Genomic DNA, 19,796 nt, shown 5'->3' with positions numbered 1-19,796 from the left:
CTCACCATTTCACCTTGTCCTTTAACGCAGGGGGTTTAAAACTACTTTTCGACATTAAGAAAAGTGCTCTCATTGGATGAAGGTCAAACATAGGAGGTTGAAGTTCAGCCAATTCAATTGCCGTGATTCCTACAGCCCAAATATCACACTGTTGGTTATAGCCACCTTTCCTCTCTACTGCTGCAACCTCTGGAGCCATCCAATAGGGCGTACCAATAAAACTCTTTCGCTTACTTAATGTGGCAGTAATCTGAGCAGAAACGCCAAAGTCAGCCAGTTTGACTTCACCATTGTCCGATAATAAAATATTGGCACCCTTGAAAATAGTACATATGAAACGATTATACTGATTTGTACACGAGTTAGTGAACAAAATATAGAGAGAGCACTTTAGTATTGCCTAAAAATGAGGAACAGAAAAAAGGAATTGAGTAATCATTTGGAAGAAGGTATTTAGTGGAAAAAACGGTTTTAGGCCAACAAGAATTTAGAAAAAGATAAAAAAAAATCCATTTCAGATTGGCCTGCCATATTCCAAAATCCCAAATAAAAAAGAAACAAAAACAACAGATTCCGACAAACCCAAGCCTGAGAATCCTCACTTATTATCAAAAAACGACGCCTAAGGCTCCTTGGCCACACTTTGCATCATCCCACAGGCATGATATATCGAGCCGTACTTGCTTGTAAACCAGCAACCTCCTTGAAACAAAAACTAAGAGGTCAAAAGAAGAAACTGTGGTAAAAACTCGAAAATTTGGAGACATGGTGGGATGGGAGACAACCTGGTCAAAGATGGGAGAAGGATTGGCTAAAGATCGCCGGAGAAGCTGCAGCCAATCAAACAAAATGGTCGTCGGCTTTCATTCCAAGTCCCGGACAGGAGAGTACATCGTTTGATTCACGCCAAAGTAAGTAAATAAATTTCAAACAGTGATGTGTTACATAAAAGTCGCCAAACAAGTTTCAACCTTATGAGAGAAAGTAGGGATTAGGCCAATGCTGGAAAGAGTCTACGGGCCGCAGCCAAGTTAGCAAATAAAACAGTCCGTTCAACATATAATACATAAGTTTCTTTGACCTGTTGCCATATATAACCTTAGATTGCCTATATAGTTCAAAAGATCTTAACTTTGCAATTTTAATCTTGGGTGATGACCTACGATTTATGTAAATTCTTTGAAATAAATATAGTATTTCATTTTTGCTACATCTAATTGTCAAACTGAAATTATACGAGAAACAATCTGGTGTAACAGAGACAATATTTTGTAATTTCTGTGTGCTTATTAAGACTATTTACAGTGATTCCAGTATTAGGAAGGTCATTAAGATGTTAGTTTTATTTGTTTGTTTATTTTATCTTTTTATCTATATATTGCGTTTAATTTAATTTAACCTTTTTTTAATGATAAAAGCTCCTGTAGTCAAAATATTCGGATTTTTACTATTTAATTTTTTGTTGTTGTTCCACTGTTTTATTTAAATTACACGCTTTTTCTCTCTTAAATTCTGTAAATGGAAAAGCAGTGTGCTATAACAAGTTATTTAATACATCTATAAGTACTTATAGAATAGCTATAGTAGGGCTGAACCTCTTAAAACTGATAAATTTGTCACTAACTCTACTCTACAAGACTTATGAGAACATGCTTTTTATAACAATCCTCATAGGAATTTCAAAAAAGCCTAAAATCTGACTTTTATATATACACCTAGAACTGAAAAAATATTACAATTAATACAGGGCTTTAACAAGGAGAAACAACATTCTCTCGAATGGTTAGAGGCAAAGTTGAACTATCGCATGATATTTAGTTTTTGTAGAATATCTCTATAGGGTTTGATCATAGGCAGCAATAGCGCTGCCTAAGTAAAGAACGATGTTGGCACAATGTATTTTTTTTTTTTTTTTCTTCCATACCAGGGAAGAAATTATTTTTTTTTATTCGTATCGCAGGAGTTGTCGTAGAAACTTCGAAAAGGGCTCATTCAATTGGAAATTGGAATGGCTAGTGCCCTTTTTAACTAGTCGAAAGTGATTGGAAGGCAACTAACACCCCTTCCACGCCCACCATTTCCACAAACACATCCAATCAAAATTTTGAGATAGCCATTTTGTTCAGCGTAGTTGATTTCCATATAGAAATTATGTTTTTGAGGAGGACACTCCCCCACAACCCTCAGCGCATGGGTTTTAAGTTATACCTTGGGGGCATATAAGAATGACGTTGGCACAATGCATTATTTATTATTTTTTTTTCCTTTAGACCAGGGCACTTTGTATCGAAGAAGTTGTCGTAGAAACTTCGAAAAGGACTAATTCAATCGGAAATTGGAGTGGCCTGTACCCTTTTTAATAGTCGAAAGTAATTAGAAGGCAACTAACACCCCTTCCACGCCCACCATTTCCCGAAACATATCCAATCAAAATTTTGAGATAGCCATTTTGTTCAGCGTAGTTGATTTCCAAATAGAAATTATGTATTGAGGAGGACACTCCCCTAAAGCCCTCAGAGCAAGGGTTGTAAGTTATACCCTGGGGGCATATAAGGTTCTTATAGAAAGTTTTGTCGTAGAAACTTCAAAAAAGAGCTCATTCGATTGGAAATTGAAAGGGCTAGTGCCCTTTTTAATAGTCTAAAGTGACCCCCCTCTCACGCCCGCCTTTTCACCAAACACATCTAATCAAAATTTTGAGATAGCCATTTTGTTCAACGTAGATGAAAGTTCTGGAAATTAGACCTTTGAGGATGACAACCCCCCCAGCCCTCAAGGCAAGGGTTCTAAGTTATGCCCAGGGGGCATATAAGGTTTTTATAGAAAGCGTTGTCGTAGAAACTTCGGCTCATTCGATTGGAAATTGAAATGGCTAGTCCCCTTTTTAATAGTCGAACGTGATTGGAAGGCAACTAACACCCTTCCACGCCCACCAATTCCCCAAACAAATCCAATCAAATTTTGAGATAGCCATTTTGTTCAACGTAGTTGAAAGTTCTGGAAATTATACCTTTCAGCAGGACACTCCCCCCACAGTCTTCACGGCAAGGGTTATAAATCATGCCCTGGGGGCATATAAGGTTTTTTATTGAAAGCTTTGTCGTAGAAATTTCGAAAAAGGGCTAGTTCGATTGGGAATTCAAAGGGTTGGTGGCCTTTTTAATAGTGGAAAGGGATTGGCGGGCAACTAACCCCCCTTTCACGCCCACCTTTCCCCCAAACACATCCACAAAAAATTTTTAGATAGCCATTTTATTCAACGTAGTTGAAAGTTTTGGAAATTGGGTCTTTAAGAATGACAACCCCTCCTCCCCCCACAGCCCTCGAGGCAAGGGATGTAAGTTATGCCCTGGGGACATATAAGGTTTTTATAGAAAGCGATGAAATGGCTAGTTCCCTCTTTAATAGTCGAACGTTATTGGAAGGCAACTAACACCCTTCCACGCCCAACATTTCCCCAAACACATCCAATAAAAATTTTGAGATAGCCATTTTGTTCAACGTAGTTGAAAGTTCTGGAAATTATACCTTTCAGCAGGACACTCCCCCCACAGTCTTCAGGGCAAGGGTTATAAATTATGCCCTGGGGGCATATAAAGGTTTTTATTGAAATCTTTGTCGTAGAAACTTGAAAAAGGGCTCATTCGATTGGAAATTCAAAGGGCTAGTGCCCTTTTTAATAATTGAAAGTGATTGGAGGGCAACTCACCCCCCTCTCACGCTCACCTTTCCCCCAAACACATCCAATCAAAATTTTTAGATATCCCGTTTATTCAACGTAGTTGAAAGTTTTGGAAATTAGGTGCTTAAGGATGACAACCCCTCCTCACCCCACAGCCCTCAAGGCAAGGGTTGTAAGTTATGCCCTGGGGACATATAAGGTTTTTATAGAAAGCGATGAAATGGCTAGTCCCCTCTTTAATAGTCGAACGTTATTGGAAGGCAACTAACACCCTTCCACACCCACCCTTTCCCCAAACACATTCTATCAAAGTTTTGAGACAACTATTTTTTTCCACGCAATTGAAAGTTCTAGAAATTATATACTTGAGCTGGACACTTCCCCCACAGTATTCAAGACAGGAGTTATAAATTATTCTCTGGGGGCATATAAGGTTTTTATTGAAAGATTTGTCGTAGAAACTTGAAAAAGGGCTCATTTGATTGAATATTCAAAGAGTTAGTGCCCTTTTTTATAGTTAAAAGTAATTGGAGGACAACAAAGCCCCCTCTCACGCCCCCCATTTCCCCGAACACATCCAATCAAAATTTTTAGGTATCAATTTTGTTCAATGTCGTTGAAAGTTTTGGAAATTAGGTCTTTGAGGATGACAACCCCTCCTCCCCCCACAGCCCTATGGGCAAGGGTTGTAAGTTATACCCTGGGGACATATAAGATTTTTATAAAAAGCGATGTTGTAGAGACTTCAAAAGGGCTCATTCAATGGGAAACTGAAAAGGTTAGTGACCTTTTTAACAGTCAAAGGTGACTGGTGGGAAACACACCCCCCTCTCACGCCCACCATTTCTCCAAACATATCCATTCAGAGTTTTGAGATATCCATTTTGTTCAACGTAGTTGAAAGTTCTAGAAATTAGGTCTTTTAGGATGATAACCCCATCATATCCCTCGGTGCAAGGCTTGTAAGTTATGCCCTGGGGGCATATAAGGTTTATATAGAAAGTTGTTGTAGAAATTTCAAAAAGGGCTCATTTGATTGGAAATTCAAAGGGCTAGTGCCCTTTTTAATAGTCGAAAGTCAATAGAGAGTAATTAACCCCCCAGTCACGCCCACCATTTCTCCAAACACATTCAATCAAAGTTGAGAGATAGACATTTTGTTCAATGTAGTTGAAAGTACAGGAAATTATGTATTTGAGGATGACAAACCACCCAGCGCCCCCAGGACAAAGGTTGTAAGTTATGTAAGTTACCTATGTAAGTTAGTTAAGTAAAGGATGTAAGTTAACTTTCAGCAGGACACTCCTCCCACAGTCTTCAGGGCAAGGGTTACACATTATGCCCTGGGAGCATATAAGGTTTTTATAGATAGCGTTGTCGTAAAAACTTCAAAAGGGGCTAATTCAATTCGAAATTGAGAGGGCTAGTGCCCTTTCTAATAGTCGAAAGTGATTGGAGGGTAACTAACCTCCATCTCACGCCCACCATCCCCTAAACACATCCAATCAAAATTTTCAGATATCCATTTTGTTCAACGTAGTAGAAAGTTCTGGAAATCAAGTCTTTGAGGATGACAACCCCCCCCAGCCCTCAGGGCAAGGGTTGTAAGTTATACCCTGGGGGCATATAAGGTTTCTATTGAAAGAAACTTCAAAAGGGCTCATTTGATTGGAAATTGAAAGGGCTAGTGCCGTTTTTAATAGTCGAAAGTGATTGGAAGGCTTGACATTTTTATAGTAAAGATCGATGTGGGTACATTATATATATTTTTTTTTTTTTTTTTTTTTTTTTTTTTTTTTTTAGACCAGGGTACTTAGTATCGACGGATCTTCCGTGGGCATTTTCTAAAGGGCTCATTTGATTGAATACAAAAAGTGCTAATGCCATTTTTAATAGTTGAAAGTGATTGGAGGGCAATTAATCCCCCTCCCATCCCCCCACACTCATTTGCCCATTATGTTTAAAAACTAAATGTTGCCTTAAGATCAAAATGCACTGTGTTAATGCCAATTCCCAAAAAGTCATCTCAGCAATATCCCAAGAACGACTGAGGGTATTATGTTCAAACTTTCGGGGCTTCTTCTGCTCTTAAGATTGAACCAAATCAAAATAGTGTAAGTGTTTCCAAGCTATCAAAGAAAGTAAACAGATTTTTTTGCGAATGGTATCAAGTTTTCTATTTCAGGTCAAACTAGAGAATGTACGAAACTAAATTAAACACTACTATTTGTGTCCAAATTTTTAAAAGGGTGTATGTTGTTAAAAATTGCTGAAAATTCTCTCCAGCATACAAATAGCACGCCAAACTATAAAGTCTTAAAAAATGAAAAGATTTACTGTATTATTTTCTTTTTCCCTGAAAAGACTATTTCAATATAAAACGAACAGAAGTTAAATAATAAAAAAAAAAAAATTCCACAAAATAAGTTTTTCAAAGAAAAGTAAAGAACTCTATTAAACCAAAAATGAGCAAAAATGAAAACCAAAACGAACAGAAATTATAATAAATAACCGAGTTAAACTCAAAACGAATAGAAATTAATATGAGTTGGGCTAAAAACCCCTATGCCTTCCCAAGGCCAGAACATAATTTGCACTTTACTGAAAAAAATCAAATGAATGTGCATTGTCAGTTTAATATACATATACTGATATTTAGTAATCAAAATATTAATCTTATTTAATTTATTGAAGTTATAAAAGTAAATATTTATATTTTTTAGTAAAGTGCAAATTATGTTCTGGCCTTGGGAAGGCATAGGGGTTTTGAGCCCAACTCACGTTAATTTCTGCTCGTTTTGAGCTTGATTCGGTTATTTATTGTAATTTCTGTTCGTTTTGGCTTTCATTTTTGGTTTAATGGAGTTTTTTACTTTTCTTTGAAAAACTTATTTTGTGGAAAAAGTTTTTTTAATTAATAGCAAAGAAAGGACTGTCATTAAAACTGAAAAACAGTGCTTAAATAATAACTGGACAGATCTTAAGTAAAATAAACTAAGATTCAATAGTGGATCGCTTTAAATCCAGGTAAATTTCGGAACAGGGTGGCCTTGATTAATTTCAATCTTGAATTTGAAAACAATATACTTCACTTTTTTGTTTTATTCAATAAATGCAACAAGAAAGAATATAAAAAATTGATTATGACCTTTTTAAGTTTCATTTCAGATTTTTTTTTTTTTCACAATTGCAGCAGTTGAAGGACCTGTGAAATGGGAAGATAAACAACAGTTCAAAGTTTCAAACAGCACGATCACTGAATTCGTCACTGGAAACTTCGGTCCTAGCCAAAAAATATTCAGAGGCATTTACTGTCTAATTGAAATGTTTTAGTATTACTGCTACTACTAACAACTCACCGCAACACCAAGCCGCCTGAGGCCAACACAGCTACGCATTCTCTTCTTTTATTCCAATCTATTCAAAGCCTCCCTCAGTACACCCTCCCACGAAGTTCCCATTTCCCTTAAATCTTTCTTTATGACATCCTCCCACCCCAACCGCATCCATGCAAAACCAGTAATAATAGTAACAATAATAACTGGGGCAGCCCTGGGTAGGGGCGGACGGGATAACAGTTTTAGGCTTCTTGTGTGTTACTCTGTACAAATGTTCGTAATATACATTGCTGCACAATTGCTGCAGTCCAAGGACCAGAGAAATGGGAATATAAACTTGACGGCATACAGTTCAAAGCTTCAAACAGCACGATCACTGACTTCATCATTGGAAACTTCAGTCCAAGCCACAAAATATTCCGAGGCATGTATTATCTCACAGGAATGTTGTACTACTACTAATTAACTCACCAAACAACAAGCCACCTGAGGCCGACACAGCTTCGCAAGCTCCTCCTCCATCCCAATACATTCAAAGCATTCCTCTTTACACCCTCCCACGAAGTTCCCATTCCCTTAAATCTTTCTTTATGACATCCTCCCATCTAAAAAGCAGACGACCTGTTTTCCGTTTAGCCCTAGACGGTCATCCTTCATCCGAAGAACGTGCCCTAGCCATCTCTACCTTTCTCTCATCATAGCCATAGAAAGCGGGATTGAACCATACGAGTGTTGCACGATCCAGGTTTCTTCTTGGAAAAGTTTTTTACTGAATAGGCTTTTAAAGCTATTAGTCATTTTGCCCAATAGTCTTCGGTATTCTCGCTTCTAAACAGAGGAGCTTTCGGGGAATACGTCATCCAAGCTGTTCACTGTTAAGATTCTGACTCGTGCCACAATAGATGATCTCTACTGTGACAAGACCTAGAACATATTCTCGATTCTCTATTCTCAAGACCAAAACATAATTTGTACTTTGATGAAAACAAAATACAATTTAAATGTTATCACTTTTTTTTACTTTAATAAACAAAGATTATTAAAATTTTAAGGAAAAAATATCAGTATACGTTTATTCTACTGACAATCTGCGGCCATTTGTTTTTATTTTTTTTAGTGTAGTGCAAATTATATTCTGGTCTTGAGAAGCCATGGGGTTAGTCAGCCCTACTCTTTTTCATTTTTGCTCGTTGACATAGTCTTTTTAGTGGGAAAAAAAAAATTCATATCTTTTCGGTTTTTAAAACAGTTCCTGGTAACGAACTGTAAGTAATGAGCAATGCAGATCAATAGTAACCGAAACTCTAAGAAACAGAGTCATAGTAAGAAAGGATTAAATTCTGATACTTATTCAGAATATATAAAATTCATAAAGTTTAATATTACCCATTAAAAGTTACGAGCCTGAAAAATTTTGCCAAGTTTTTGAAAAAGGGGGAAAATGCTATCAAAAATAAAGCGAACCTAATGAAAATCCTACCATTAGATTCAGCATATCAAAGAGCCCTCTTGTAGGGGTTTCAAGCTCCTATATACAAAAATGAGGAATTTTGAATTCTTTGCCGGAAGAAAAATTAAGGATGCGTGTTTATCTATTTATTTTTCCCTAGGGGTTGATCGTACCGAACCATTTATCCTAGAAGATCGGAGAGGGCTTCTTTGATGGGAAATCAACATTTCTAGTACCCGTTTTAAGCGAGCAAAAATATCGGACGGCAGCTCGCCCCCTCAAGCGTGCATTTTTTTTTTTTTCAAAGTCTTCCGATCAAATTTTGAGATACCCATTTTGTTCAACATTGTCGACATGTCTTTGAGGATGACTTGACCCTCCACAGCCCTCAGGGGAAGAGATACAAGTCATGAGCTTTGCCCATTGTTTATATATATATAGTATTGAGCTGGCTATTGGGAAGCATACATATACTTTTAGGGGGGGGGGGGAGGTTTATGGCAAAAGGGGAGGGGGTTATGTGAGAAGATCTTTCCATGGATAAGTTTTTTGTGGGGAGGGATTTTCCACGGAGGAGAGATTTCCAAGCATTATTTAAAAAAACGATCAGAAATAAAATATAAAAAACGATTCTTTTCAACTGAAAGCAAGGAGCAATTTTAAAACTTAAAACGAACATAAATTATTACAAATATGAGGGGGATTGCCCCCTTCTCAATACCTCACTCTTTAAGTTAAAGTTTTTTTTTAGAACTTCAAAAAAAGCTTATTTTTCTAATTAAGCGGCTCTTGTGTTTCATAAATCATTCTTAAATAATTGGAACGAAAATTCAAACTTTAGCGTAAAGAGGGAGGTATTGAAAAGGGGACAACCCCTTCATATTCGTAATGATTTCTGTTCGTTTTAAGTTTTAATGTTGCTCCTTACTTTCAATTGAAAAATCTCGTTTTTTTTTTTAATTCAATTTTTCTAAAAGAATCCGCAATTGGTAATCAGAAGTCCTAGTGCCCTTTTTAAGATTCAGAGTGACCTGAGGGTGCCCCCCCCCCCCGACATCTTGTATTTTCCTGAAACGCATCTGATAGAAATTTTGAGATGGCCATTCGTTGTCGTAAAAATTTCGAAAAAGGCTCATTCGATTGGAAACTGAAAGGGCCAATGCCCTTTTTAATAGTCCAAAGTGATTGGAGGGCAACTAGCCACCCTCCCACGCCCAACATTTCCCCCAACACATTCAATCAGAATTTAGAGATAGCCATTTTGTCCAATATAGTTGAAAGATCCGAGCTAAATCCTGATTCAGTTCGAAAACGAGTTGGGTTCAAACTGGAAGAATTAACCATGTCCGAAATCAGCGCAAAAACGAGTGTATTTCAAGCTGCGGCCAGACCCGGTACAAAACAAACTAGGCCACAGCTCCAGAATGACTAAGTGTAACAAAAACAAGTCCTGACTAGTTACAAAAAAGAGGTAAATCCTGATTCGTTGTAAAAGGTAAAATCTTTGTTTGGTGAAAGACTAACTAATTCTAAGCTGTGGAAATTTTGACGATCCATTACAAAAACAATCCAAGCTCTGACTAATTGCAACGATTCGGTCGTTCAAAGTCCTGAAGAAAAACTAAACAAAATTATGAGTCGGTACAAAAACGGACCAAAATCAAGTTAACAGAATTTCGAAGACTTGGCGAAAAGTCCTGACTCAGTGTAAAACTATCTAAATCTATGCGACTGAATTTCTGTGATGCGGTGCGAAAACAATTGAAGTACTTGCTCAGTGTGAATACGCGATACGTCTAAACTGCTGACTGATTCGTTAGAAATCAGAAAGGTGGGCATATAACCTTCTTTGAACCAGAATACCACAAAAAATTCCTAATCTGTAAGATGAGACAGCAAACATTGGCTATTGTCTCCTTCTAAGTCTTTCACACACCCCCCCCCCCCCTCCGCCACTACCAGTTTTATGGCAGTAAGGCATATAAGCTGCAATTTTATAAACTGGAGTCAATTCAGTATTTTCAATCGATATGATTCAGCAACCAAGATGAGCCAATGGATCCTTCAACACGCCCCTACCACATCGCTTAATTTCTAGCCCTAAGGCAAGTATAAGCAAAGAATCAAATCTTCAATTCAATAGGCCAATAACCAGCAGAAAGTAAAAGACTATTAAACGAATATTGCGCCTACATAAAACAAGACATTCTCAGCGTTGAAAAAGGGAAAGGAGATAAAGCTCTCAAACATGGAAAACCTCCTGGTACTTTTTGTTTGACTTTAGGGGAGCCAAACATTTTAAGGTCATTTTATACAGTCTGGGGAAGTCTGTACAGTTTGAACAACACATTTTGACTAAAAGATTATACCCTCCACTTTGGGTATTTTTCTATAATGGGGGGGGGGGTACTCTTTTTTGTGGTGTATTTGTGCTCGTTTTAAGTTTAAATAGACTATTCATTTTAACTTCTTTTCCACTTTAAGGTTTCATTTATTTATTCATAGTAATTTCTGTTTGTTTTGACTTGACTTTTATTTATAAAAGTCATAGAAATATATGACTATATTTCTGCTTGTTTTAGGAAGTTTATTTTTCATTGAAAGAAATTTTTTTTACAATACTTTTTAAAAGTCAATATAACAGAAAAGCTGCAAAAGGGAATCGTTTATGAACAATTAACTTTTTCGTTTCTTTTAAGTTCAAAAAAAAAAAAAAAAAAAAGTCGGGAATGCAAAATCCGGACATCATTTTGCATCATGATCTCAAATGGCCAAACAAAAAACATTAATGTAGTCTTGAACGGAACACCTGATAGTCAATGTAATCTCTGCCACTCACCTTAATATCACGGTGCATTCTTCCCATTGTATGCAAATATTGCAGACCATACAGAGTTTCACGACAAACATAGGCTATTTGAGGTTCACTCAGAGGACCAGCAACTAAATGAAAATAAAATAAAGTCGGATAGCTACTTTTTTACACAGCGAAGTTATAAGAAGTAAAAACAACATGTAGTTAAAAAAAAACTATACTATGTCAACAAAATTAATCCGTCATCTCAGGATAAAAACAACATAAGATGTCTATCCCAGTCCATAAACTTATTTGAAAACTGGCGCTAGTATCGGCAAAAAATAGCATCAACACCATCTAGCGCTTGGCAACACTTGGGCATTTTTTTAAGTTTTGTACTCGTTTTTCTGTCAGAGACTGAGATCATACATTTATTACTATACTAATTTTACCAACTGCAGAAACTAAATTAATTATTCTTATTATTACAATGAAAAAATTCAAAGTGTCAACAAACGGTAGACGTGGTCGACGGTATTTTTTTATCGAGACTGGTGCCAGTTTCCACTCTTGTAAGTTACGCGTACTCTTTGAGGTATGGTAAGAAAATATGATACGGGAAGATAAAACTTAAGGTTTTGAGCAAGGCCGTATCCAATTTTTTTTTCCGGGGGGGGGGGGAACTTAAAAAAAATGACTAATAAAAAATTTATTTGTATTCAATTTTGTTATGTTTTTACCAGTAAGACAAACACTTACGGGGTGAGGGTTCAAAACCCCTAACCTCCATCCCCCCCTGGGAACGGTCTTGGTTTTGAGTAAAAGAAAAAAAAAACATAACACAATACAAAATCAAATATATATATATACTTAATATACCATGATATATATCTTGAAGGGATCCACCTCCGCAGTATTCCATGCATATCCATAGCTTATCCCTTCTAATATAACTTCCAAAATAAGCTACAATATTTGGGTGACTGATGTCCTTCATCATAAGTATCTCTTGCTGTATGATTGAATAATCGTCACCTATAAGGACAAATTTTGTTCAATACTACACAATGTAATCTACAAAACCATTCAAAAACGAGGTGCACATAATGATACTATTTATTTATCTGTGTTCTGTATCTCGGAAGAAAGAAGTAAATGAAAGTATTGTGAAAAGACTTGACGTTACTAACACATTGGTCCAGAAACTAAGAAAAATCATCAACATGTGAATAAAAAAGTGCTTGTACTAAGCATTATTGAATATAAATTTCTTTCACTAAATAAAGTATTTCACTGGTCAAGCTAGAAACTCGATATTTAGTAGAAACATCTATAAATGACGTGGAAACGGATAAGCTATCAACTCTCAGGAAAACTATGACTGAAACAACAAAATCTAAGAACTGGACTTGAAAGAATGCATTATGAGAATGCTACAATTTAGGTTTAATGCAAAAACTAACTAAAACGTCAATAATTGAAAAAACGAGCAAAGTCCAAGCAGGGGACCGACTTATTACAATAACGAGTCTCTTGACTTGGTGCAAAAATGCTACTAACCCTTTTAGCGAGTATACCCCCTGTCGATAACACATAAACTATGTCGTCTCTTTCATAAATGGACTTGCACATAAACCATGTCATCTCCTTCATAAATGGAAATAACAAATAGTAGGAGTGCACTTCGCAATCTTAGATACAGACTTCTAAAAAAGTTGTGGTTTGCTTCTTCAAAGCCTAGAAGTACCTTTCTAAGGATACGCAACGGTCAAAGGAGCAAATATCTCCCAACCCGGTAAATCAATAGCATTTATTTCTGGATTGGGTCCCAAATATGAAATAAACATCGTTATTTTTAGTTGATAAGACTGAGAGGCATATCTCAGCCAAATTTTTACTTCAGTCTGTTGGAAAGCAAAAACAACAGATTGTGGAAGGTCATAAGCCCTCGTGAGAGGACAGTGTGATTGCGGCTCCGCAAAAGATTCTTCCTTTACATACTAAGGTAATTTATGTTAAAATTTTTTTAATAATTGTTACCAAATTCTCGAGTTTGAGCCTTCTCTGTTTTTCATTACTTCGCCTTGTCTCCTTTCTTGCTTCTTCCTAACTTCTATTTTTTGTGGAATCAATCCTGACAAATAATTATTTCTGTAAATATACCTTAAACGAATTCTACAAGCTTGCTGCAGAGTAGAAAAACTTGAACTCAGTTAAGAGTATGATAAGATTTTTTACTGAAAACGGCTATCACAAGCCCAAATGGGACGAATTCGCACTTTTTGGTCAATAAAACAAAAAAAAATAAGAAAACAAACAACAACAAAACAATTATAAAAGGACCAACGTCAAATAATTACAAAATGTCAAAAACAATAAAAAAATCAACAATTAAAAGATCAATGCCGAATCAGCAAAATATCAAAACGAAGAAAAACTCGTAAAATTAAAAAGTGTACAAAACAATCAAAACAAAAACCAATTCAGTTATGCGACCAAAAAATAGAAAGCTTGGAACTTCCAAAATGAACACCAAAAATATAGTTAAAAAGGGAGATAGGAGGGGGGGAGGAGAGTCACTGATTGAATATGTCAACTATGTAAGGGATGGAAGTTTTTCTATATCTTTCAGTAGAAACGTTTATTAGGACAAGGAGGGGGATTTTTGTCGAAGCAGAACGGGAGGTCGAAGGAGTGAATATTGACAAGGGAAGGCCGTAGTTGTCCGAGGGTTGTGAAGGGCATTGTTAGCGAAACGCAAGGAAATTTCGTCTCTCCTTTCCTTAACGGTAACTAGATTAGCTCTCCGAAGAAGGGAAATATAAGGCACTTTACCCTCAATAAAGATAATTCTTCAGCACCTTTTTTGGACTGCCTCTATTCTGTAATTAAATAAAAAAAAAACAAGTTTTTTAAACTGAAAGTAAGGAGCGACATTAAAACTTAAAATGAAAAAAAATTATTCCGTATATGAAAGGGACTGTTCCACTCCTCAACGCCTCGCTCTTAACGCTAAAGTTTTTTATTGTTTTAAAAAATAAAGTTGTGAGACAGAGTCAAACTTTAGCGCAAAGAGCGCGGCTTTGAGGAGGGGACAGTCCCTTTCATATACGGAATAATTTCTGTTCGTTTTAAGTTTTAATGTCGCTCCTTACTTTCAGTTGAAGAAAATTGTTTTTTTTTTATTTAATTTTTGAAAGTTTTTGAATAAATGCAGGTTTTGATTTTTGCTCACCGTACATTAATAATAAAAAAAAAAATTCATATTAATTTACTTTTATTTAGTTAAATGGCTTTCTCGAAACTTGTTTAATTTTATTTACGAACGTTTTTATTAGTAATAAATATACGTATATGAAAGGGGCTGTCCCCTCCTCAATGCCTCGCTCTTTACGCTAAAGTTTTTTATTGGTTTTAAAAAATAAAGCGAGATAGATTCAAATTTTAGTGTAAAAAGCGAGGCATTGAGGAGGGGGCAGTCCCTTTCATATACGGAATAATTTCTGTTCGGTTTAAGTTTTAATGTCGCTCCTTACTTTCAGTTAAAAAAACTTGTTTTTTTTATTTAATTTTTGAACGTTTTTGAATAAATGCAGGTTTTGATCTTGGCTCACCGTACATGAATAATTAAAACAAAATTTTCATATTAATTTACTTTTATTTAGTTAAATGGCTTTTTCGAAACTTGTTTAATTTTATTTACGAACGTTTTTATTAGTTATAACTATACGCAACTTACGAAATAACTTACGTAACTATATTCATATTTTTATATTCATATATTTTTAATTTGTTTATTAGGGGGTTCGCCCCCTAGTCAACACCTTGCTCTTTAAGCGAAAGTTCGAATTTTGTTCCAATTCTTTAAAAATGACCGCTTAATCACAAAGGCCGTTAATTACAATAAATAGCTCTTATGAAAGTACTAAAAAATCTTTGGCTTAAAGAGCGAGGTATTGACTAGGGGGTGAACCCAATCATATATGTAATATTTTCTGTTCGTTTGAAGTTTCGATGTTGCTGCTATTGCAGTTGAAATACTTGTTTTTTAAATTAAATTTCTGATCTTTTTTTAAATAATGCTGGGAAGTCCGGCGTCCCCTTCATAGCAATGTCCCTTCCCCCCATGAAAACTTCCTTCATGGAAAGATCCTCCCACATAGCCCCCGACCCACCCCCTCCCCCACTACCAGGAAAAATCTCCCCTGAAAACGTCTGTATACTTCCAAATAACCAATACTATATGTTAACATAGGGTAAAGTTCATAACTTTCAGCCCTCCCCCCGGGAATTTCGGGGGATTAAGTCATCCTAAAAGACATACTTATTATATTTTCGAACATGCTGAACAAAATGGCCATCTCAAAATTTTGATCAGGTGACTTTGGGAAAAAAATGAGCGTGGGAGGGGGCCTAGTTGCCCTCCATTTTTTTTGGTCACTTAAAAAGGGCACTAGAACTTTTAATTTCCTTTCCAATGAGCCCTTCCATGATATTCTAGGACAACTGGGTCGATACGATCACCCATGGGAAAAAAAAACAAAAAAAACAAACAAACAAATAAACACGCACCCGTGATCTTTCTTCTGGCAAAAAATGCAAAATTCCACATTTCTGTAGATAGGAGCTTGAAACCTCCATAGTAGGGTTCTCTGATACGCTGAATATGATGGTGTGATTTTCATTAAGTATCTGTTATTCTCAGGGGATCTTTTCTCCTTTTTTCGAAAATAAGCCAAATTTTCTCATGTGCCTAACTTTGGTTGAGCAGGATCAAACTTAATAACTTTTATACATTTAAAATCAGAGATAAAGTCTGATTCTTTTGATGTATATATTTTTATCAAAATACTGTTTTCTAGAGTATTGGTTAACATTGAGCCGGGTCGCTTCTTACTTACAGTTCGTTACCACTAACTGTTTGAAAAAAAAATTCAATGGAGATGTCAGGATGCCAAACATGAAAGGCGTACTCGAAGGTTGGGCGTACAAATGAGAAGAAAATCGTCAGACAATGCGATTTGGGACATTTAAATTTTTTAAGGAATTTAAGGAGAGAAAATGCAGCATTTGCACGCTTTCAAATATCATTAATATGGCAATCTCATTTTAAGTCACTTGAGGTGGTAAAATCCAGTAGTTTCATAGTGGTGACAGACATTTCAAGGGGGATTGGGCAGGAGAAAGAAGGGGGAATTTTAAGGAAATCAATAGTTAAAACCGTTGACTTTAAGGGGTTGACTCTCATATCATTAGTAAAAGCTTCGTCTGATATCGAGTTCAAGATGTCCATAGGGCTACTTTTAAAATTTTTGAAACATGTCTCTAAGACAGTCAGATCATCAACAAATTTCCATCTATCCGGGAAATCGACACCAAGGTTGTTTATCATTGCAAGAAATAAAATTGGGCCTAAGAGGGTTCCTTGGGGCCAGTGGCGGATCCAGGGGGGCGAGGGGGCGCTCCCCCCTAACATAGTCTAAAGTAGTGTAATTTACTTAATTAACGCAAGGTTGCGTTAATTAAACTTGCTGTTAAAGCAAGTTTATCGGATCAACGTATTTTGTCCCCCCCCCCCTAAAAAAATCCTGGATCCGCCCTTGCCTGGGGCACAAAATTATAGATTGGGAGGGGAATAGAACATACATTCAGGTATTTGACTACTTGCGTTCTATTAGAAAGTAAAGACGCAATTATTCTAATTAAATAGGGGTCAACTTGAGAGTCATTGGATAGTTTTTCTACCAATGTATTGTGGTTGATTAAATCAAAATCTTTTTGCTAGTCCACTGCAATAACATTGAGCCAGGTATTCGGTTTTTCAAGTGTGCTACATATTGTGTCCATGAGGTGAACAAGATAGTGGGGGGTAGATGTAGAGCGTAAGTTTCCAAATTGTCTTTGATCAACATTTGGGATTATCTTTACTTTCAACCATTCAGCTAAAAAGCTTTCATATAACTTGGAAAAAAAACTGGAGTAAGTAATGGGCTGGACATCATCAAAATCTTGCTTGCTACCTTTCTTTTGTAGGGGAGTAATAAAACCTAATTTCCAACAATTTGGGAACTTACCAGTAGAGGTGATTTCATTAAAAAGAAAGGACAAAGGTTCTGAAAGATTGTCAGCGAAGGCTTTAATTAGTACAATCGGGATTTCTAGCGGACAAGTACTGCACTTTTTAATGTTCTTAATTTTTGTCTCCACATGTGATGGCGAAATAACGGGGAAATTGAGAGTCAAAATCGTAAGGAGTATCAAAAGAGAGAGGAGGAAGGCTCTGAACTATGAAGGAAAGAAATTATTTCAAATAATTGGCTGTAACTGAGGGCTCCTCTTGGAAATGAAAATCTATATTATTACGTGTTTTTCCACATACTTTTTCCATTCTATTATACCATTATTTTGGCTTAGTAGAAAACAAATCTTTGACTTTACATTTATAATATAAAGAAACAGATTTACGAATCTCTTTTTTTATATGTTTACGCATTGAGTTAGCTTCGGATGTTTTGCCATTCTTAAGTAGATTCATTTTAATTCTAATTAGCTTTTTCAATTGGCTAGTAATGTACGGTTTGTCATTAGAACATATTTTTACTTTTTTCTCAAGAAAGGAATCTATGTATTTTGTTTTGATCAAATTTTGGAAGTAAGAGACTTCAACATTGATGCCATTGTTCCCCTTGAGAGCCAGCCAGTTTTCATTTGTAATCCAAGATCCAAATTCAAAGAAGGCCATCATTAAAAATTGTGCGACAAGAAAAATCTGTAACAGAAAAAGTATGGTTAAAGCTGGAGAGAGGCCTCATTAATAAACAAAAATGGTAGCTTCCCCCTAACGGGAGCAAAGGGACAGGTGGGCTGTAAAAAGCGTGCATATTCGTGCAAATCAAATCAAGGGTAGAATTTCCTTTGGTTGATGGTATTTTTAGTATCTGTTTTAAATTGAGGGAACTACAAAGGGAATTTAAATTTAGATCATTATCATCACCTACTAGGAAAATACCGGCGTTCAGGAATTTGTAGAGGACAAAGTCGGCACTACTATGCAGATGCTGGTAGATTCGCTATCTATGTACAGAACTTTGATTTGGAGAATAATAAAAGCAGCAAAACGCAATCAAATTAAAAGGAAATGGTAAAACTTTGGGTCTTACACTTACCGAAATGATTTCATCATAATCTGAAAGGTTGTGAGTATGAATTAATTTAGGGAAAAGATAATTACCTACAAATAATAATGTTCCAACTCCCTTTATACCTACAGGGTGGTCCTGAGGACGAAGTTTTATGAATTGGGAGTGGTTATTAATTTTCAGTAAGTCAAGGTTCTGTGCTTGGACCTCGGTTACGGCAATTACATTAATTTTGTGTGCTTGAGAGAGGGCCTCTACTTCGATCAATTTGTCGAATTTCAGGCCTTCGGCCTTCGTAACGAGGAAGTATGGGAAAGTAAAACGGTTACTAAAGCGAGCAGTTTTCTGTTTGTCAATTGTGGGAGCCAGAATGGAGTAGGAAGAACGTGGATCTGAGGGAGGAGAGCCATCTTTTTTGGGATGAAGACTGGGGTTCGTTTGGGAAGCGGGATTAAAAAGGGGGATTGGAGCGGGCCTGAGAGAAAAGGAGGATAGCGGATAATTTACGGGGGTATTATTAACATCTCAGGGAACTAAGTGGAATGGAGATAATCTGTTAAAAGGCTGTTAGCTGGTGATTACCATGGTGGGAAGGGTGATTCCCGTCCGTCAAAGAGTCGTCGGTTTGTCGAAGAGAGGGGAGGGTGTAAGGCCACATTCAGTATGTGGGGAGGAAATGCGGCTTCTGTATTTGAGGGGGGAGGTAGCAAAGGGATGTTTTTTGGCAAAGTAGGAGAAGGAGGGATGGGTACTGGTGTTTTTAAGACGCTGGGTATAATATCGGAACGAGGATATTTCTTGTTCAGGGGTTCGAGAAGGGAGTTGTTTAAAAGAGGAGGGGAGGTTGGTAATCGGGAAGTGTTTCTTAATTGTTGAGCTCTGTTTAACGAACTTTGATGGGTGATTTTTGCTTGGGTGCGGTGCACTAAAAAATGACGGCTAAAGTGAGAGGAGTGACTCTTACAATTTCTATCTTTAACAGACCGGTGCAATCTCCTTCCTATGGGTGGACAAAAAGAAGGGGGAACCTTAACATGAGCTTTAGTGCAACCAAAACAACGACCACTGGAAAAAACTGTACAAATATTAACATGCTCAAAATTGCACTCTAGCATACTACATTTGCCTAATAGGTAGAACTTACAAAAATGCATCAAATTGCAACGACTAACTCTACAATTACCACTTTAGAATTGTTTACAAATGTCTGAGGAAATATCACTCTCGGTAAGGTCAGGATTTGTACGTTGATTTCCTTTCTCGACGTTGAGAGCAGCTGTTATAGGTGCATGATTATGGGAACATTTTTAGTCAAGTTTGCAATTTCTATGCTTGAAAAGGTTAACAAGAAGGGCATTCTAATCGGTATAACTTCTTTGGAAATGAAAAG

At 36.5% G+C, this 19,796-nt stretch overlaps 1 protein-coding gene across 4 annotated transcripts in view; it reads right to left on the bottom strand.

Moving 5' to 3' along the window:
- hppy (MAP4K3-like protein hppy) overlaps positions 1 to 19,796 on the bottom strand; it is an 86,486-nt gene that overhangs the window by 46,198 nt on the left and 20,492 nt on the right. For all 4 annotated transcript variants that reach the window (XM_089092371.1, XM_089092372.1, XM_089092373.1 and 1 more), the window contains 3 exons: positions 12,147 to 12,302; positions 11,310 to 11,413; positions 6 to 316 (listed from right to left, as the gene is read on the bottom strand). In XM_089092371.1, the coding sequence (XP_088948497.1) occupies positions 6 to 316; positions 11,310 to 11,413; positions 12,147 to 12,302 (571 nt within the window). The remainder of the gene's footprint in view (positions 1 to 5; positions 317 to 11,309; positions 11,414 to 12,146; positions 12,303 to 19,796) is intronic.

The sequence above is a fragment of the Artemia sp. Qi Xiang Cuo genome, chromosome 7, assembly GCF_049724085.1.
Source record: "Artemia sp. Qi Xiang Cuo chromosome 7, ASM4972408v1, whole genome shotgun sequence".
Lineage (NCBI taxonomy): Eukaryota > Metazoa > Arthropoda > Branchiopoda > Anostraca > Artemiidae > Artemia > Artemia sp. Qi Xiang Cuo.
Note: the sequence above shows the minus strand (reverse complement) of the source record. Positions and strands in the feature narration are given on the sequence as shown.